The 22,293-nt window shown below is 38.4% G+C and overlaps 1 protein-coding gene across 2 annotated transcripts; it reads left to right on the top strand.

Annotated features, from left to right (window-relative positions):
- The first annotated feature begins 546 nt into the window (after positions 1 to 546).
- si:ch73-290k24.6 (proline-, glutamic acid- and leucine-rich protein 1) lies at positions 547 to 12,323 on the top strand. 2 transcript variants are annotated; one of them, XM_059352992.1, is made up of 7 exons: positions 868 to 905; positions 4,562 to 4,635; positions 5,304 to 5,348; positions 5,762 to 5,806; positions 7,486 to 7,633; positions 8,619 to 8,780; positions 10,294 to 12,323. In XM_059352992.1, the coding sequence occupies exons 3-7, from the start codon at positions 5,304 to 5,306 to the stop codon at positions 11,418 to 11,420; spliced, it is 1,527 nt and encodes a 508-aa protein (XP_059208975.1). In that variant the 5' UTR covers positions 868 to 905; positions 4,562 to 4,635; the 3' UTR covers positions 11,421 to 12,323. The 2 variants fall into 2 exon arrangements, with proteins under 2 accessions (XP_059208452.1, XP_059208975.1); XM_059352469.1 differs by lacking the exon at positions 4,562 to 4,635 and having other exon boundaries at positions 547 to 905.
- The last annotated feature ends 9,970 nt before the right edge of the window (positions 12,324 to 22,293 follow it).

The following is a 22,293-nucleotide window of genomic DNA, read 5'->3' as shown; positions in this document are numbered from 1 at the left end:
TGATATAATGGTTGGTATATAGGCGTAATTAGTCCAATGGTAATTCAAATGCACCATTTCCTAAATATAATAAGTTATTCTAACTTTGATAATTATGCAACTTGTTCACTAATTCCTTATGCAGGTTTTCCTTGCAATGAAGCAACATTAGTTACTGCGCCATTTTCGTTAATTAACAGATCTAACCTAAGTAACATTATTTTTTTCCAACCATGAACATACAGTTCCATTTTAAATACCTAATATTAACATTTCAAGAGTATATTGCAGGCAAGGTCAAACAAGAGCAAAACTGTTTATTAAGTTAGCCTTTGTGTGCATGTATTGTTAAATATGATTTTCCTGGTTCACTTTAATTACAACAGACACACAGGTGTTGTGGTTTAATGCTCAGCAGCAGTTAATAAAGCAACAGTGTGTGAATAAAGCCCTGTTGAGGCAGCCTCTGTGCGGCTGTTGCTGGGAGCTCCGGCCAATCAAAGCCGCAGCGCTTCCATACAAGTACTTTGGGGGCTGGAGAAGCATGACATCATGCACAGCTCCGACCCTCTCTGCGAGCACAAAGAGTAAAACATCTTAATTTTACTACTGCATACAACAGTCGACGACAGAGCCGCCTGCGCTGTGCTACTCCGCGGTCCCATCCTTAAAATACACCGGGAATCCGGCACTGGTACTCCGGCGTGCGCAGCGGAGTCTGGGAGGGGCATCCGTCCGTCCGTCCGTCCGGGCAATGGCGGATGGGGAGGCCACCGTGTCTGTGGAGTGGGACAGCGGTGATGGGGGCTTAGCAGAATAACATCCCACTTCTGCATTTACATTTTCTCTGTTTAGCTTGGTATACAGCTCTCGCCATGGATCCAGAGAAAACGTTGACATTCTGCCTCGGGCTGAAGGCTGAGGAGGTAACGCACTGCACAGTTTTCCTTTGATACAAACACTGCTGCCAACAGCTGGGCTTCAGTTATTCTGCAGAGCAACATGCTTCCCTAGGTCTGTGTTGTTGTTGACAAACAGTGGCCTCAACTTGTTCTGTGCACATCTGTCTATTGTATTTCTTCTTCTTGAGTTGTGTCGTCTTTTGACATATTTCTCGAGGACTAAAGGTGCATTTATTGCACCACTGCAGCAAATGTTTTGTGTCCAGTAAAGTCAGTCAGGTATGGTTTCTATTTAATTTTGATGGTAATTGGAAATGTGTTCGTCTGTGATGCTGTAGTCGATGCAAAACATTTGATAACAAGTTTCAGAACCATAGGCCCTCTAATGCATGACAATATGTCCACAATATTATAAGAATATTTGACAAATATATGAAAAACTACTGTAAGGCCACTTAACTCAAATTTTAAATTGTGAGGGCTACGACAGACATACAGTTAACTTTCTGTAAAATACAAAAGGATCTCATAACATATGAGATATCGTGGATTTAAGTAATAGTTTGTAACTTGTTGACTTGTGTTGCTGCTGAAACTGCAGTTACATTTACACAAGTTGATTTCTTGTTTCAAGCAAGTAGCTGACAAATCTGCCATAATGCACCAAGAATTTAACACTAATTTATGCAGGCATGATTAAAGGAGCTTTAACTGCCAAACCCTTATAGCCAAATAAATCTAATGTATAGCTGCTTGTCCAGCAGAAGAACACCATACTGCTGATTCAGGACACTGCCGCCTCAACACTGACAATGTGTGTCCTTGTTTCAAGGCTGTTGCTGTTGTTTGAAAGCTTGTATAGCTTTATTTATAATATCCCAATGAACACGGCATTGACCTGCATGTATATGAAAGTACTCAAAGAGACATCTATGTTCAGCATGAAATTGTGACATAACATCGACCACAACCCCCTGGTATTGAAAGGTTAAACTCTTATATGGTTTCAGATCAAATGGCCAAGATCAAAATAAGTACAGTATTGGCAATGAAAGTCAGAGAATGAGATTTTTTTCCCCCACAAGTAAAATTAATTTTGTTCTGAGAGTGTGTCAAGGTTTTGGCAGCAGAATTTTATTCTGGTGAAGAACTTGGTTGTTATGTCTTCAGATAAGGATGAGCTTTCTGTCTCTTTATGTCCTCGACTTTTTACAGGCTTCAGTGGACCAAAAGGTGTTTGTCTTTGTTGAGTACCGTCTTACAACAATTTGCCTAAATTGTTCTAACCTCACCTGAACCACATCTTTTGTATTTTTGTAACAGTTGTTTTGATTTAGTGTCCTCGGTTAAAATCTTGACTATATTAAATGGTGGCATGTTGTTGTTGTTTTTTTGCAAGCTCTCACTTTACTGTTGCTAAGAGAAATACCAGCTGAGAGTTTATGGTTTTTTGTCGTTTTACAGAATTTGTAATATTATCTAAAATCATGCAGCCTTTAACAGTCTGCCTCGACTCTATGCTCCCTTCACTCGTGGTTTTGGGGATGTCAGCAGGATGTCAGGGTGCAGAGAACGGCTCAGTCAGACACACACAAACTGTCATGTTGTTCATAGGTTTCATGTTATATAGGATCGAGTTAGTGTGTGTGCGTGTGGATGCTTTGGAGTAGGGGTGTGCCATATTGTATCGTTCACAATAATATCGGTATATTCTTTTAATGGTTAAAAAAATGCATATCATGAAATTGGCAACGTTCCTACTTCTTGATGTAGTGGTTAAAGTTGTTTTAATCACAAAAAGCTACTTACTCCCTGTCGCTAAACACATGCAGCTTTCAAAATAAGAGCACAGTGTGTTAAGAGAATCCACCAAAGAATTTACAAGAAGACTGTCAAAATAAGACATTAACTAAATTAAATAAAACATACAAGAACCTTTATTCTCCTTTACAAAATTTCATTAAAATATGCCCCCGGAACCCCGAAATGGTTATTTTTATTATTTGCTCATATTCAAGAGTAAAGAGTACATTTTTTGCTATTTGGCAACTGTTGAGATTTGCACTTCAAACTACATTTTATTTTTTATTATTTATACAGACTAAAAAACAAATAATCATATTTTCTATATCTTTTTAAGTATTTCCCAATATCGTCAAGAATATTGTTATCGCAAAAATAGCCTGAAATATCGTGATATTCTTTTAGGGCCATATCGCCGAGCCCTACTTTGGAGAAACCAAGGACCCTTGGGTGGAAATTATTTGTGGCTAATCTGTGGTCTCTGGGTGGGGTGAATGATCACTTTACACACATGTGTGCCGTGTGGTGGGCTCACCACAGGAACTCTGCTCCCTCTTGAAACCCTCTTGACTCTGACTTTCACAACACTATATTAGCCTATTTATGAACTAGCTGAGGTCATATTTGGCAGTATGACTTTTCATTGGGGTTTGTTGTGGCACAACATTTAGTGGTATACACATATCAGATATGAACACACAGTTTGCAGGATATCTAATTTAACTATATTAGTTGGCGCAAAGTAGATGAAAAACAGCAAACATTAAATCATCTTGAAACCTTAAACAAACAGTTTATTGTCAGAAGAGAAGTCACTAATGAACCAGGACTTCTGAAGAACTTTTTTGGTATCCACCAAAAAGTGTCTCAGTGTATTAAAAATGAACAAGTACCAAACCTGGTATGATTGCTCAGATAATTACTCTACTTATTCTGTGATGAAATAGTTTCTGATTTATATCATCATTTTGCCAGTTTAAGAATATTTGATGAAGGCAAAGTTCTTGTCTGTCCTGTGCAATGGTGTTTGAGCATTTATTCCTCTTTTATTAAATTAATTAATGAATTCAATCATTTTGTTAGGGGAAAAAAACATGTTTATAGCCTTGAAGTAAGATAGAAGAAGTTTCAGTGTTGGTACTTAAACCCCAAAAAGTGTTGTTTCAACACTAGTATTGAAAAATGTACCCAGCTATAATAGAACTGCCTATGAAGATCATGTTCATGGCCACATATCACCGCCAGAAACCAGATAACTTTTTGGCAGAAAACTCTTAATTAGTTTTTCTCACACTCCTTCTGTGTGCCCTGGGTTAGACCCCAAAAGTGTCATGTTATGTTGTGTTAATAAATCTGTGGATGTATCAGATAAAAAGCCAATGCTATGCAACGTTGTATCTGACATATTAGAGTGAATATGACTGCCCGTCGGCTTACTAACTCCTACAGCCTGAGGGCAGCCTGTGGAATTGGCTGGTTGTCGAATTTTGGCTAATTGTAATTTCATACTTTGTAAATAGACACTAGTTGTAATTCTGAACCTGTAAATAGCTGCGTGTGCTCTGGCACGTATACAGGTACACACACATGCACACCGCAGCCAGCATTGTTCCCTGTGCTGACTACATAACCAGCAGCCAGTTGTTAACAAAAGAGGTCTCATTTACATGGCTGCAGCCCCCAGTGTCTCCACATTGTTTTTGACAGTGGCCTCACATCCAGCAGCTCGCACACAGGCATATTTTCCTTTTACTCACAGTGGGCCTGAATGACATTTACAGAGGCGTGAGTGACACATAGAATTTTTTATATCTGCACCCTAACAGAATTGCATTTGGACAGCGTAAATGCACATGTGGTATTTATTTCCACTGCAGATAATATTTGGACTCAAACCCTTGTGTGATCACTTACTCATGGTGATTATCCGCTTACACCCATCCTCATATAGGTAGGTCAGCCTGTGTGAAAACTAATATTCTTTTAAAATAACCAGAACAGTAACATGTGGTACTGATTTAGTGTTAAATGCTTTGTCGATCAAAACTAATAATTTCTGAAATTAAACCATCAACAAATTAATCAAGCAAAATGCCAACCATTTGCTGGTTCCAGCTTCTCAAATGTTGTGATTTTCTGTTTTTCTTGCATAATATATCTGGGTTTTAACAAAGCAAGCAATCTGCACAGGTCACCTTGGACTTGCTTTTTCTCGATTTTCTGACAAAAAAAATCATTTTAACTTAATCCAGAACAGTTTTAGAGGTGCCCCTTTTGCAAAAAAACAAACAAAGGGAGAGTGTCTGGGAATCGGTGCCTTCTGCCTGCTATCTCGACCCACAGAGGAGAAATAGGTTTTGTCAAAAAGCCATTGACCTTCTCAGGTCCTTGAAGAGCCAGGAGTGTAGGGTAACCAACGTCGTCAGACTGGAAACTACCTTTAGTGGCCTTTTAGTCGTGCTAGATAGCGAGAAAGACAGCATGCAGCATCATTTATTTTAAAGCATGTGCCTTTGCCATTTATAACATGCAGTGCTGATCCTTTGTTTGTTCTTCTCATTTACATCGTATCATTTCTGCTCCTTCTTACCCATTGTCCCTCTCTGTGTCTTTCACCAGATGACCATGTCCCTGCAGGGGCTGGATGAGACTGAAGCTGCTACGGTAAGGTGCTTGACCTTCAACCATAACTAAACATTTCACACCACTGATGATGACAATAAATAACATTGTCCACATGAGTAAAAAAAAAAAAAAAAAACTCCAAGCGTAACCAAGCACGGTTGCTATGGCAATGCATAATTATTTGTTAGCACTTCTCAGTCTCATGTGTGGTAACTATGTACATAACAGATTTAGCAACCTCTTCTTGCTGCATTATTATTGTGGTTTATGGTGTCTGAGCTCATCGAGACTGTTCTACCGGAGCATTGAAATTTGCCGCTTTTTAACGATGTGTCATTTAATATTTAATGTCTAGGTTTAGTTCTTCATTTGCTTCTGTCCTTTGCACTGACTTGCTAATGATTAAGATGTGACTGTCAAATTCACAGACGTCCTTCCATTTCTCATTTTAGGTGGCTGTTTCTCAGAAGGAGGCTGACATGCGCACAGTTAATAAGGTGTGAGATTTTTTAAATTTGGCATTTAGCTTCCAACTAACATACTGTCATCTCAGGAAATAGAACTATTTTCGTGTGATGTAATGTCATTTTAAAGGGGTCACTTGTAGCGAAGAATCCATAAAGGATTACGACACACCAGGTAGCCCACAACTTTACTGTTTTGGTACAGTGTTGAAAGCCACTGCAGGCAGCTTTATGCAGCAAATGTGCCACTGCACCCTAACTGCACATCTGCAAACCAGACAGACAATGTTAGTGTCTAGCTGGTGAACCTATTGGAGCATTTCATGTGTCTACATGAAACTGCTCACAACAAGGTCTGTGGATTATCTTGATTAACCCAGGCGTCAATCTCCGTGTCTAAGCATGGAGGCCAACCAGGAAGTGCCTAAAGCTGCATTCTATGAAAAATTCCAGTAGGGTGTGCTAAGTTTGGCTGGAAAAAAATTCTGTCCATTCATTTCAGTGCAAAATTAGAAAACTTTACACTTGGTTAATTACCTCAGACATTTTTTTAGGACAACATTATGGTCTCAATCGCTAGTAAAAAATCTTCAAGACGATTTGATGTAAATAGTTCTAATAAGGGCCCCATTTAGAAGAAAATAGAAGATAAAGAATTGTATGATTTGGGGCGTGGCTACCTTTGATTGACAGGTCCCTAACAAGGCGAGCCGTCATCAGGAGAGAAGCAATGCGTATCCACGGCAACGTGTCAATAAAGTTATATATAACGTTATATAGATTTTAAAAAGGACGTTTACCAGTTTGGTCTCATAACTTTGACACTTTCACTGTATTTTCACTTAATGACAGTTTATTTGAACGTTTTGATCATTAAAAATGGCTTGTTCAGTGTTTGGTTGGACTAACAGACACTCCAAGGAGTCGCTATTCATTTTTCTGAGGTCAGTAACATACATTATGTTTTTGTTTTTTGCTAGCCAAAAGTAATATCCCAGTTAATGCTCCAATTAATGCTAACATGAATTAGCAGCGGCTTCTCTCAGTCGGGTTGCCGGTGTAGAGAGGCGTAGTCAGTGTCGTCAGATCCCTCGCGCTCCTCCACAGTCCAAATATGGTCTGCTCCCCCTATCGGAAACAAGCTGGCGACGCAAGATGGCGATGAGTGTAACGCTGAACTCGAGGCTTCCAACGGGCAGTCCACAAACCAATGGGTGACGTCACGGTGACTACGTCCATTATTTATATACAGTCTATGGATTAACCGGGTCAGGATTTCTGGAAAGAGGCATCGCTGTTGAGTTTTTCAAATGTATTTTTTTGGGCGCTTTGAGCACCACAAGCCAAGTGCCATCTGGTCCCATTATATTCGAGAGAAGGTAGACACATGGCAACTGTAATTCTTACACACATGCAGTACAGTTTGCCGTCTGTCAAAGGGATTACAATAAGAGATAAGAAGAGAGAGTATACAAAACAAGACAAGACAATCATAAACATATAGTGCGATAACAAACATGAAGTGCAGTAATAATAAATGTAAGAAAATATGTAAATACAAGTAGTGTTAACATAAATCCAGGCAGTGTTGATAAATGTAAGCAAACGTAATCTGATGCAATTAACAGTAAACAACAGTAGCACACAACTGTAGCTCTGCAGCAACATTATTTTCACTGTGGTGATATGCAATGCCATGTTTTGTCCACTAGGTGGTGAAGCATCACGGTGGTTCTGGTAGCCAGCCTGTTGTCAGTCCCAAGTACTGTCCTGGGGTCAACAACAATCCAGGTTATCTGTGTGAGACAGGCCACTGCTGCGGGGAGACAGGCTGCTGTACCTACTATTATGAACTCTGGTGTGAGTCAACTGACTGACTTCTTCTCCATTGTGTTTCTGGAGACAAAGACACATTTTCAGTTTTAGCTTGTGTTTATCTTTGGCATTGACAGTAGTGCATGTTGCAACATTTATATATTGATCGTTTTTTGGGATTTACTTTCTCCCTGCACACTACCTTTCATTGTTGTTATTATATCATTTATTTAATTGAAATGCAAACTAAAATACTGCCATGGTCAAAGATTTTAAAGAGACACGAGGAGGCACCAAACAACAGTTTTAGGCTGCATGTTATAATGCTAGTTAAATCTGATCGTTACATGTTACATAATTTATGTTTTTCTTGGTCAGATAACAAGAATTTATAAGATTGGACAAGTTAGGTACTTGGTTACTTTGACATTAAATGTGCTGTCCTTTACTCCTTCAACTGTAGAAATCACTGCATTTATGAGCTATCATTGATTGTGCCAGCCAGAAGACTTTTCACTTTTCAAAATAAGATAAAATAAGACAGGATAAGAAAGAACTTTATTAATCCCGAAGGAAATTCAGGTTCCAGATTACTCCAAAGTTACAAAAACAATCACAATATAGGATAATTTATGAAAAACAATTAACTAAATAGGTAACAATATATAATAAAATTATATAGAAATAAAAATGTGTCTAAGGAGTAAAGTGAGTAGAGTGCAGATCACATGGCAGAATGTAATATACAGATATATTGCACATGATAATGAACATAATATAGTCCGTGGTGTTGAAAATTGTATTGCACATGATGTTGATATTAGTCAGTCCAATATGCTTTCCTCCCTGCAGAAAAATATACATACCTATAGTATATTATTTACTAAACTGAACTACCTACCTTAAAATTGTTGTCTGACATGACTACATGTATCCTGAGTAGATCTGAGATGTAATTTTATACAACAGAAGAAACTTTCATGAAGATGAAAATTAGGTTCCTGTAGGATTCATTTCCTGTCCTCTGCAGGGTTCTGGCTGCTGTGGACGATGCTGATCCTCTTCAGCTGTTTCTGTGCTTACCGCCACCGCCGGGCCAAGCTGAGGATCCAGCAGCAGCAGAGACAGAGAGAGATCAATCTGATCGCCTATAACGGAGCCTGCAACTACCCTTCCTCAATGCTGGACCTCAGTAGGTTTATTTATGTTGTTTAATTTAACACATATTTTTGATTGTGTACATCTGCCGTCATGGGAACAGCGGTGTCAACATTTTTAAAATCATGCTTGTGTCTTGAAGACAATTTTAAAACAGTGTGTTTTATCTTGAAATTGATTTTTCAGGATTTTCTGTGTACTGATTTCCTGAGTGTGCTACTTTATGAGGAAACTGAGAATGTAAACACAGCTACATTTAAATTGTTGTTGTTTTATTTGAATCCTCTTCAGTTGTTTTCTCAGCAACAACTAGTCCTTTTATGGTTCATTTGAAGAAAAAAAAGAAGAAAAGTATAAGCCACAATACACATATTATTAATAATATGCTCAGTGTAATTATCCTCACTCATTAAGTCAGTACTACACCATGAACAATAAAATAACTGCAACAGAAACTAGAAGGGCACTGCTAGAGTTCAGACCTCTGCTAAGATAACATGTCTTATCTCGCAGTGTTAACGAAAAGTCAAAAATAATTTGGATATTCTCCCCATGACAAAATTGAACAGGTTCTTTCCATGCTTGCCCAATTTTTATGAAAATTGTCCCCGAAGGTTTTCAATAATCCTTCTTAAAACAACATCCAATTATGCAAAGAAAAGTTAGTTAGAGGCTGTTCATACCTAGCCTGGCTAACACCAGACTAATCTCAAATGAGATCTAGTCAGGAAACCAGCCATTCATTTCTCCGTAGAGTATCAGTTATACCAGATGACGTATGTAGAGCAACAGAAATGGATGTTTGTTGTGTGTGTGTCTGTGAGAGTGTTGCTTGCTGCTTTGCTTCTCCAATTCTCGCTTTCTGCAAGATTATTTATTTTCACGCTTTATTCCCTCTCATGTCATTCAGCCACACACATCCACTGATTTTATGGGCAATGAACAAGCTGCTGCGGGTCTCTCGGCGGCTCCGCTGTCCCCCGGCTCGTAGCGAGATCACCGGCGTTACGGTAGTGGGGCTATTAGCCGCTAGCGGCCGGGGGACAGCGGAGCCGCTGAGAGACCTTTCGCCTTTCAACTTTCGCTCTAAACTATTTAAAACACCATCTACAGCTAAAGAGAGTTTCGCGTCTGCAGCAGCCATGTTGGATCCGTAAGAAAACTACAAGCTTCCAAGTGCCGAGTAGTACGCGTCATCGTCTTGCCGTCCCTCCCTGCTTTGTGATTGGATCCCTAAAACAGGGCTAAGAAACCTCCCTGGTTGCCAGACTGGATGGAGGTTCGAAATGAAATTCGAGCGTGCAAGGCAGTATGGGTATCCCCAGGCTAGTTCATACCTGGTGTTAATATGCGTCCTGGGTGATCTGGTCACAAGTGGACAGTTCTAAGTACGTTTGCTCACAGCTAGCATTTGAAAGCACCTTCACATGCACCCTGGGTGACCATTTGTGATCAGATCTCACTCCCCCGCTGTATATGCAAATAAACACGGTGTAAAGCGTGTTTGATTCAATGGAATTGTACATAATATATTTCTTTTGTCCTAGGTTTTCTGGCTTCCTTCAAGTTGCCCTCCTATGAGGAAGTGGCGGCTCAGCCCAGCACCCCTCCTCCGCCTTACAGCTCCGTCTTTGCCCTGCAGGGAGGCGCCATGGGAGGCCCTAGCTCCTCTTACCCCCATCATCACCACCACCGTCACCCCTGCCCTCCCTATCTGGGCCCAGGTCCCAGTGGCCTCACATCCTCCCAAAGCTCTGACAACTACACCAGCTGCTCCTGCGAGTCGTGCTCCCTCACCTCTCCCTCCAGCACCTCCTTCTCTGTCCAGGTGACAGATGAGACGTACGACAGTAGCCACATGTCCACACCCAGTGAAGCAGGGGGCGACTGTTCCGTCATGTCAAGGATCGGAGCCAACTTCACGCCAACTTCTTCGCCGACACCTCCATCACAAGTTCCACCTGATGTTATACCCGCGGCCACTCCAGATGTCATTCCCGTACAGAGACGCTCCTCTAATGTCAGTGAAAGAGTCTCGCCTTCAGCTCCCCCACTCTCTCTTCCTTTACATTCTCGTCCCCCACACCCTTCTCGCCTACCACTTTCGCCTCTCATTCTGTTATCTTCCCTCCCTTCTGGTCAAGTTCATCCTCTTGTCTTCTCGGACCCACTCGGAGCTGTGACCATTCAGAGAGAGAAAAAAGAAGAAGCTCCGCCCTGTGGTCCAACCTCCAGGCCCGCTCTGTCTCCCCCTAAACAGGCTCTCTTCTCATCAAATGTGGCTGTTTTCACACATTGCAACAACAAAGAGGAGCAAAAACGAGAGAAAGAAGAGGAGGAAGAGGAAGAAGAAGATGACGAGGAGGATCATTTCCGGCATCGGCGGCTAACGGGGGATTCGGGCATCGAGGTGTGTCGCTGCCATGTGAAGAGAGAGGAACAGGAGGACGAAGAACTGCAGAAGGGGCATTTTGGGAAAGGAGGAAAAGAGGATGTGAAAGAAGAGGAGAGGTCAGACGTGCTGCATGACAGCGTGGACTGCTCCCTCCGTGCGAAGGACGCTGTTCACTCACCACTCCTGGATGACTGCTCCGAACAGCGCGGCCTCGTCTCTTCCTCCTCCAGCATCATCCAGAAGAACGGCGAGCCCATCATCACTATGGAGTCCTCGTAAGCTGACGGCCTGTGAGATCAAACAAGGTGAAAAAGCGAGATGTTTATGTTTGATAGCATCTTCATAGATAAAGACTAGTAGGTGAAAAGTTGAATCACTGAAGAAAAGTCTTGCAGGTCTTAATTTAATGGGTGGGGACAGGATGAGTAATGGATCCTCTTTGTTTTCTCTGTATTCAAATAAGAAGCGAAGAAGAGAAGCCGACACCTGAAAGTCCTATTTTGTAGTTAATTTATTTATGGCTTGAAAGAAGGCTTGTCTTTTCCTCTAAAGTGATGAAAATGCTAATTAATCGCTCTTTCTCTGGCTCCACTTTCCTACATGCTAACCAAATCCATTTTTACCAGTGGCTCTGTGTCAACATCTCTACATCTCTCCACCGTTTAGTCTTCATCTCTCTCTTCTCTGCATGATGCAGCATTTCTAAAATAGCATTTTAGCACCTCGAAAGGAAAGCCCTTACAGTCAGTGGTTCCCAACCTGAGGGTCAGGACCCACCCCCCAAAATGGGTCACAGATGATGATGATGATGATGATGATGATGATGATGATGATGAACAATTTTAAGAAAGAAAAAATGCATAGTTCTGCTATAGAAATGTATAAGAAAACGCCTGTTTTAATCTTTTTGTTATATATTTGAAAATGTGGATAGTTTCAACTTCTCAAATTTAGTTAAATAAAAAAATCTAATATGCGAAAATCAATCCTTAGTAGACCTGCTCACAACGTCTTTTAATGGGTCACACAACAAAATGGTTGGGAACCGCTGCCTGATAAACCCCATTACTCAAAATCCTCCCAGCAGCAATTAATAAGACTGTTTATTATTAACTCATATCTTTTTTAGTATATATATATATGTATACTGTATGTGTGTGTATACACACACACACACACACACACACACACACACACACATATACATATATATATATATATATATATATATATATATGTATATACACACACACACATATACATATATACATATATATATATATATATATATATATACACATACACACACACACACACACACACACACACATATGTACACACATAAATATATGTATATGTGTGAGTATATGAAGTAAAATCTCTGAACAGTTTATTTTCAAAAGAGCAGCTCTAACTGTGTGGATCATATTATATAATCTTAATTTACTGGATTCTATCTTTTGAAGAGGTTCACACCCATTGAACATATGGTTCCTGTGACCTTTTTGTTGTAGGGTGAGTTTTTACTTTCACCAGCCTACTTCTCTCTGTTTTAAAGGAAATAATGAGAGAAGGCAACTTTTATGACTGGTTCAAGAAGTGTGTGTTTTTATACATTGTGTCTTATGTCGCTCCCCAAAGGAAAAGGGATGCGAAAGTTAATTATAATGTGTGGGTGGCAAAGCTTTACAATGGTGTTATGATTCTACATTGTTGTTTCAGACTGTTACATGATTATACTGTATAATGAACTGACTGTTTGACTTGGATTTAATGTGTTTGAACATGTTCCTGGTGGGTCGTTGCCATTTTTTTGCAAGACAATGTAAATCTGATTCCTCCATGGACAGACTGTTGAGTTTTAACAAGGCAGAAACTTTAAGCCTACTCTCATCACTGATAATGAATGTAAAAGGTTATGCATCGCAACAAAAGGATACACTTAAAATTGTTTACGTAAGAACTTTTATATCGAATGAAGCTTGACTGAAAACCTCTGGAATAGTGTCTGAAACTACACAGAGGGTTTTGAGAAGACACTTTGAAATGAAGTGCCCATTGTGATGTCTGTAATCAGTCAAGTATTGCTTGTGAGATATCAAAGGTTACAGTGTATAACTTGAGGGTTTAAAGTCAGAGTAAGCCTCTTTTATTGTTGCTGTGGCTAAACATGTGGCCACTTCCGAGGGTTGGACTGCTTTCCTCTAACTGTGTCCCGGTCGATCCTGCTTTTGTACGTAAAATCATTCGTCCAGTTGTACAGTGTCTGTCAGAAGAGACTAGATTGATAGTTTTGATTGATTGACTGTGCAGGATTAAGTCAAGTAAGTCAATCCTTGTCTCAGCAGTGGGAATAGCACAGGTTTCATTTTTGTCATTCATCCTCAGTACAAAATGAACTGAAACATAGAACAAGATTTAGGAAGTGAGAATGGGTCTCATTCACAAACAGTGCACACAAAAAAATCTGTGCTTAAATCAAAGTTTTATGCACTAATTACAGGATACATCAATATTTTATTACCTGAATTTGTTTGTACTAAATTTAGAACTAGGCACAAATGAGGTTACCCTGACGGTTTTTAAAAATGTAAACACATGTGAACTGAATGCATAGCTTATCAAAACTGCATTAATTCAAAAACTTTAATTGACAACAATATTCAAAAACGTTAATTCACTAATGCCTTGGCCAAATGTGTCAAATGAATGTGAAATTGGTGTCCTTTCAACCTCGTCAGTTATTGTCATAATTAAAATATTCAGCTATTTAAAACGGCTTACAATGAATTATATGAAAATATCCATATTTAGATGCACCAGGAAATTGTGCTTATGTAGCCATTGTTAACCAACTGGTTAATTGGTAGCCTATAAACAGGCATGCAGGCTGAATAAATTATTCCAATTTACCTCCAAGCAGGTCTTAAGATGGCATATCTAGCCCTTGCTGGAAGATATTGCAGCCCAAGCTAACTTTTTTACTTTTAGGGTCACACTTTTCTCTTACAACAACTTCTCTTTTCCTACATACATATTTCTTTATATAGAGAAATGGAAGCGTGGCAGGATGCTGATTGCAAATAGCTGTCCTGTTAATTTAGATTTTGATCCACTAACATAAGCACAGACGTATGAACAAAATTGTCCAGTGCGCATGCGTCATGAACATGATGGAAGTTTTTGTGCGCAAAGTAAGAACACCTCTACACACATATTAGTGAAAGAGGCCCAGTGTCTCCAATCACATATTTGTATGTTTGTCTTGCTGTAGTTATTATGAGACAATTGTCTCTGTTGTTTATTGAGAGGCCACTTTGTTGTGTCCTTGGCTCAGTGCAAAGCCAATTTCATTGTCTAACGCCTGAAGGCAAAGCTTTCAACTCATTTATAGTTCTGTGGACGGAAAATGTTGCCTCAGTTCAGCTCAACAATACTGTAATTTGTCACGGACAAATTGTTTGTGAAAAGGGGCTTCAAGCAGTTGCTGCTTTGTTATCAGATCATCTCTGTTCTTAGGTCTTTAGCAGTGACTCACAGGTGTGTCTCTAAGGTGGCCGATGGAGACTGTTCACCCTCTGAAACATAGCAACATAACAGCATTCTGGCTGCTGTACATTTTTTGGGTAAAGACTAGACAATTGTTGTTTTCTCATTAGTTCTAGCTAATGTATGTTTATCAAAGTATATATGGTGCCTCGATGGAAACAGACGTTCTGTTTGGCATTCTATAGTTTACTGCTGCTATGCGAGTGTGTGTGTGTTTTCTGTAAATTGTGTATAGACATACATCAAGTGGGCAGACATTTTCTAGCAGTGCTTAGCAGTCTCTTTATAAAATATACACAGTACGCGGTACATGTGAGACTTGCAAAAATAGTATTTAGCAATAGAATTCACACTTTTTTCCTTATCTAGTTAATGCTGGTTGAAGGAAATGAACAGTTGTGAAAAAGACATTTACCTCTTTATAACTGATCCGTGAGCTGTGCTGGGCAGAAGCCCATGATTGTACACAACACTGCATTTTAAATGCCTTTGGCTTAAGGTTTCTCCCAAGTGCAAACTCAGATTATCTGGTTTACCTTCACCCCAGTTTGTGCCTCTCATGTGTTGTCATAACATTTGGGTGACAGAGCTAAGCATCCATGTTTCTGAAAAATATCTCTTCTGAATGTTTCTTGCAAGGTGAATTGGAAAGAAAGCCCCTGAAATATTCTGGTATGCAAAGATTAGAATGGATGTTTTATTGATGAGTTTAATTTTACTAACCCTGTCTCACAAAAGGGGAGGCAGTGTTGCTTATTTAACAATTTATTTACATTATTCCTGTATTATACAGTACATGTTTTGTCAGTGATGTATGCATTTTAATGTAGACATTAAGGTCTACGAAATCTACTTGTGAAAATGTATTTATAGAATTTTTGTAGTGTTGTATGAAAATGTGTATACAGCATTCTGGATCTGGTCTTTATGATTTTTATAGGCTATTTTAAGTTGAGGGTGGGGTTCAAGAAGAAGTTCAACTAACCCCTTGACTTCACAAACAAAGCTGCAAATTGATTCAACTTAAAAAGATGGCCACACAAACACAAACTCAAACAAAAAGGACATTTGTGAAGGCAAAGTATCCCGGCATCTTTGAGCCAGACGGACAAATATTCTGCAAAGCCTGAACAACGTACACCTCAAAAAGTGACACATCAAGTTCACTAGTTCAAGTAGCACATCACAACCACAGGGCTGGACAAGGACCGGAGCTCGAACTGTGTTGGGTTACTCTAATAATGTTTTCCTTCTTTTATATCCCTTTTTTTTTTTTATCATTGAGCTGTCGTACAGTATAACCAGATATAATCTTAATTACTCAAAATACAAAATGATGTTAACATGGCAATCATATTTTCAGTTACAACAACGAAAAGCTAATGAAAAGCTTTCTGAATATTTGCCCTTTGTGATTCTAAATGTGTTGTATTAAGGTATTTATTTTCCATACAGATGTTTATCTCTGTGACTCGAATATAATCGGAACACCCGAGAGGCACAAACGGGGGGCTATTTTGACCCCAGCTCTGATTTTACGTGAAAGCCAAACTGAGCTGAGTTGAGTTTGTGTAGAACTAGTTGGATTTATTTTGCCTTGTCAGCAGCTAGTATGTACAGACAAAATGCCCAAACTCTACCCTCATTACCACTGAAGGCCAAGGCCTGATATAAGACTGTTACCTCGCTGAGTTTTGACTGCAAAGGACTGTTTACTTCTCCTTATCAAGATAGTATTTACTCTATATTTGTACTGACTTTATTTTGTAATGCCGAGAATTGAAGAATCGAAATAAAATACAGAGCCCACATTGGTACGACTAAACTGGTTTGCCAGAAAAAACAAAAGCAAAATATCAAACCCTGTTGATTCAGGATAACTCCAGACTGTTCCTCTCCCGGGAAACAAAGCATTCTCCTTTTACTCCTGCGACTATGAGACAGCGGGATTTCTAGAAGTATCTATATGTGATTGTGTGTGGAATAGTTCAGATTAATATTGCTACACATTGTGGTGTTCTTTAAGGGTATCCTTGTGCAATTCTACCTGCAGCTCTTCAGTGTGTTGTACGCATGTGTGAGAGAGTTATCGTCGGCCGTGTTGTTGTGCTGTTAAATCATTGTTGCTTATTATGAGGCCAAAGTTGATTGTCGTTGGTATTTGTTAACATGATATTTGTCGATATAAATATCCAAACATGTTTATGTCATCATGAATATCAAGTTGATTTTTTGTATCTTGGTGTATAGCATAGCAGAGATTTCTGATGCGTACTCTGATGTAAAATCCAAACAATGAGATGCTCTTACATTTTTAGATATATTTGTTTGGTTACACATATCCTGGTGCTTTTTTTTCTCCAGAAGGTGGGATTGTATTTACTTTTCTTCCATTTGAAGTTTTTTTTCATTGATGCTCATTGGGAATTCTACGTTGTTGGACACGGACATCTGCGCTACTTTAGTCAACAGAAACTGTGGATTTTGTGTCAAAATAAATGCTAACAAGTGCTACCAAATACATGTCTGTACTTTTTTTTAATGCTGTATTGATGGAATGATTTAATAGCGCATAAAAAAAGAACATTAACAAAATAATATAAATGATAACAGAATATGCAAGCAAGGCGAGAAGCTGAAAAGGCTTAACATGGGTCTCCTCCAGGTTTGATTTAAGTATTCTAATAAAATAAACAAATCTATCTAGATATGTATAAAATAAAGATTTTTATACAAATAATTCAAATAATCAGATCAGTAATACTGCAGTCTGAAAATACTGTTACAAGTAAAAGTCCTGTATTTAAAATGTTACTTGATATTACAAAAGTATAGAAATATCATTAACAAAGACTATCAAGTAGTATCACGTACAGTAAAAGTAGGCTACTCATTGTGCAGAATGGTTCCGTTAAGTGTGTTACGATTATAAACTAGAAAATTTCCTCTGGGGAAATTCTGAAAGGGCCACGGGGGCTACTGCCGGTGTGTGTACACTATGATGAGATTCTTCAAAGATTTCAAACAATTAATACTAGTAATGTTATGATGGTCAGATGGTCATTCAGAAACACACTGGTGTCATCAGCAAATAAAATAGCAGTTTGGGAGCCAAGGCTATGCTTATCTTAATTAGGGCCCGAGCAGCCAACAACCTGTGAGGTCCCTATTGTATTTCGAATGATTTTTTTTTTTTTCTTCCCAAATGATTGCATTTTTCACTGCCTGAACATACCCCAAAACTCATGAAACTTTAAATATAAGTCACACCTGGCGAAAAATGTTATAATCTATTGTCATCCTGAATTTCCACCACTAGGTGGCGCTATAATAAAGGAAAGTGCGTTTTGGCTAATAACTCCCACATACTTTATCGCACATTCAAAAACCTTATATCCACGCGTTCACTGAGTTGTGGTGAATCTCGTGATATAGGCCAGGCAATTTCATCGTTTTGCACCAAACTTTGCACACATCATCTATGGAACCTCATAACAAAAAGTTATTTAAATAATTTTGATAACCCAAAGAATACTCAAGTTATTAAATAACAACTTCCTGCAGGTGGTGCTATTTTAAACACAAAACACGAAGTGTTGCATATCTCCACATTGGTGTGTCTGAATGACATGAAACTCAAGATCCTACTTCCCCATGAGCCCCTGAGGCTCTGTGCAAAATTTTGGCCGATGACCACTAGGTGGCGCTCTTTAAATTGAAGTATTTTATATCTCCAAATCGGTTGGTCGGATTAACACCAAACTTGGTATACTTATTGTCAATGCCCTCCTGAGGATAACCCTTGAAGATTTTATTGATCGGCCCCTAGGTGGCGCTCTGGTGGCAGTCTAATTTAATATTTGGCACTGTGCCCAGACCATAAGACTTAAGGCAATGAAATTCATTATCATTATCATGTTTTTTATCTTTTTATCTATGTTATTTACTTCATGCTGCAAACAAAATCTACCTCTGGGTACAAATAGAGTCCTCATACACACACACAAAAGAGGCACATATCACACATCATTCAACTTAAGACAGTGGGAGTTAAGAAATGGCAAGTTAAATAAAAAATTAAAAAATTAAATTAAAAATTATTAAAAGTTCTTAGAGGTCCAGACTATACTTAATATTGCTGTGGCTGTAAAAAAACGTAGATAAAGGTTAAAATGTATATATAGAAATAGCAAAAACATACATAAAAGCAACAATAAATAAACACCTGTGCAAAGCATAGCAGGGACAAAACTGTTTTTGTGTCTTTTTCTTCTACACCTAGGGGTTGTAAACCTACGCCCAGAGGGGAGGAGCTGAAACTCTGTGTGCAATGGATGGGAACTGTCATTTAAAATTGAACCAGTAATGCGCTGTAATTGTTTTGTGTACAAGGTCTCCACGTTGAGCTGTGGCTCACCAATCAGTCTGCTAGACCACTTTACTATTTGGTTGACTGAGTTTTTATTTTTCAATGAGAGGTTGCCGTCGGGGTGTGTGCGTTACAGGGGCCAGTCTATACCACCCCTATGAATTTCATTGCCTTAAGTGTTATAGTGTGGCCACGGTACCAAAATTGAAATTAGACTGCCACCACAGTGCCACCTAGGGGCCAATCAATAAAAATTTAAAGGGTCATCCTCAGGAGGGCATTGACAATAGTTGTACCAAGTTTTGTATAATAATGCACAAACTATCCCTTTAATCCTCATACAGTTTCTGAAGGAGGACTCTTAACTGATATGTATAAGTTAGAAGAGGCAGGTAGCAATGGTGGAAAGTAACTATGTAATTTACTCAAGTACTGGACTTAAAGTAAAATTTTGAGGTACTTTTATGTACATTTTATGTAACTTTATACTTCTACTCCACTACATTTTGAGACATATATTGTACTTAAAAGTTTATTAGGTAGTTAAAATGAGCGGAGTGGAGTCATTTCACAGTGTGGTATTAGTACTTTTACTGAAGTAAAGGATCTGAACACTTCTTCCACCAGTCTTTTTTACTTCTTTACTTTTTTTTAAACTTTTTTTTTCTTTATTTAATTTTTCAATTTTTTAATTTTTTATAATTTTTTCTGTGGGTTTCTACGCATGCGCATTGTCCAGAAAAGCCGCGCATGCGCAGAAGCGAAAACAGCCGCGCATGCGCAAAAGCGAAAACGCAGAAAAAAATATTATAAATAAAAAAATAAAAATAAAAAAATAAAACAAACAATAATAATACCACACTGTGAAATGACTCCACTCCGCTCATTTTAACTACCTAATAAACTTTTAAGTGGTTTAATTTATAAAAATGGGTAATCATTTTAAATGTATCATGTTTTAAATTTTAAATCTTGACCTGAAAAGTAACTAAAGCTGTCAGCTAAATGTAGAGGAATAAAAAGTACAATATATGTCTCAAAATGTAGTGGAGTAGAAGTATAAAATTACATAAAATGTACATAAAAGTACCTCGAAATTGTACTTTAAGTCCAGTACTTGAGTAAATGTACATAGTTACTTTCCACCATTGCTACCTGCCTCTTCTAACTTATACATATCAGTTAAGAGTCCTCCTTCAGAAACTGTATGAGGATTAAAGGGATAGTTTGTGCATTATTATACAAAACTTGGTAAAATTATTGTCAATGCCCTCCTGAGGATAACCCTTTAAGGTTTTATTGATCGGCCCCTAGGTGGCACTGTGGTGGCAGTCTAATTTCATATTTGGTACCGTGGCCACACTATAACACTTAAGGCAATGAAATTCATAGGGGTGGTATAGACTGGCCCCTGTAACGCACACACCCCGACGGCAGCATGCCCCGACACGCGTGTACTGCGAGGGCCCGTTCAGTACTGCTTGCAGTCCTAGTCATGTATGTAATTAAGGAAAGTAAGAGGGCCAAGGATTGACTCTTGTGGGACAACAGACAAGATGTTTGCTTAATGTAGTGGCCCATAGTGGCACTACAGTGAGAACCGCTAAAAAGTATTTTACATGCCCAAATTCAATTTTGACAGTTTCCAAAGGTTAATACAAATTATTATTCCATCTCAAACAAAAATATACTTTCCTCAAACACATACTAAAGCTCTTACAAATTACATAACATTTGTTCGATTGAAAAACTATATACTTCTTCTGGGCATTTCACAAACCAATGAAACATACACAGGTGCCCTGTTTCACTCATTACCTCTAAACCTACATGTATAATGAGCGCTCTTCACCATGTGGTGGGAGGTTAAAGCACATGAAATACAAACAAACAAACAAATGGCTCTTACAATTAATAAGAAGAGCACTTCTGATTTGAAACATATTATGTTATCGATAAGTTATTTAGCCATATGTGATGAGTAGGATTTCTGTGAGATCCATAATGTTGCTCACACATCTTTTGTAGTTGCCCTGGGTACAAGCAATATTCTGCTTTGAAATACAGCAAATGCACCAACTTATTTCAGCAGGGAATGAGCTAAAAACACCCACTCATGAGTAGCTGTCACGGTGACTCAGGATGAATCATCAGGCTGCACTCACACTGAAAGCTTCATCTATTCAGGAGTAAACCACACACACACACACACACACACACACATAAAAGAGTTTGAAATGTGTGATGGTGTGTTGCCCGACAGCTCTGTATCAGCGATGACAAACACAACATGCAGTACGAGAACATCTGCAGTCTTTTGTTGTCATACATGCTTGTAATATATCAACCACTACCATATGCCATGACAAGACCCGTCTGTTCGCATTGTTCCTTTCACTCTGATGAGATAAGCAGACGAGTCCCAGACTTTAATATTATAAACAAGGCTGGATTAACAACCAGGCAAAGCTGTCCACTGCCCTGGTCCCCCAAACTACTGAGGGGACACAAAAGCTCCAGAATTAAATTGATGTCATTACATAATTTTGCGGCATGCCTTGCAGGTCCCTGTGTAAAATGTATTTTTATTATTTCAGTCCTAAGTTTACATGTGGCATATTCCTAAATTAATAAATGTTTAAACAAAACAATCTGGAAAAAAGTGTAAAAACATGAATAGTGCCCCGACCTCTACTTGAGTGTCATAAGTAAGTTTAAGTCGGAAAATAGTTGGTTACTGAATGCAACGGGTCATCACCAAACTTACCTGCACGTTTTCAGCGCCATCTGGTGGTGTGAATTTGTATAACAAAAATACTTCAATATGGATCATATGGTTTTTGTACAGTAGAGTACACTTTTTTGTACAGTAAATTACACTTTAATACTTTATTTAAAAAAAAAAAAAAAATTGTTTTTATTTTAAAAATGTTCAAAGCATTAACTTTTATTTATTTAAGGTGACTTTTATTTAAAAAGGGGAAGTAATACAAACGTAAGTAAATAAAGAAGCAAATTAAAACAGAAATAAAAATGAGGTCATATTTGATCAATTCATTCATGGTTGAATTTATTTATTTATTTTAATTTTTGGGAAATTTTGTTGGTATATTTGTTTATTTATCGAGTCATATACCGGTATTTATTTATTTATTTAGTTTTGAGTTGGCAGTTCTCATCCACCCAATTAATATTATTATTAATAATAATAATAATAATAATAATTATTATTAT

Source organism: Centropristis striata, chromosome 1 (assembly GCF_030273125.1).
Source record: "Centropristis striata isolate RG_2023a ecotype Rhode Island chromosome 1, C.striata_1.0, whole genome shotgun sequence".
Taxonomy (NCBI): domain Eukaryota; kingdom Metazoa; phylum Chordata; class Actinopteri; order Perciformes; family Serranidae; genus Centropristis; species Centropristis striata.
Note: the sequence above shows the minus strand (reverse complement) of the source record. Positions and strands in the feature narration are given on the sequence as shown.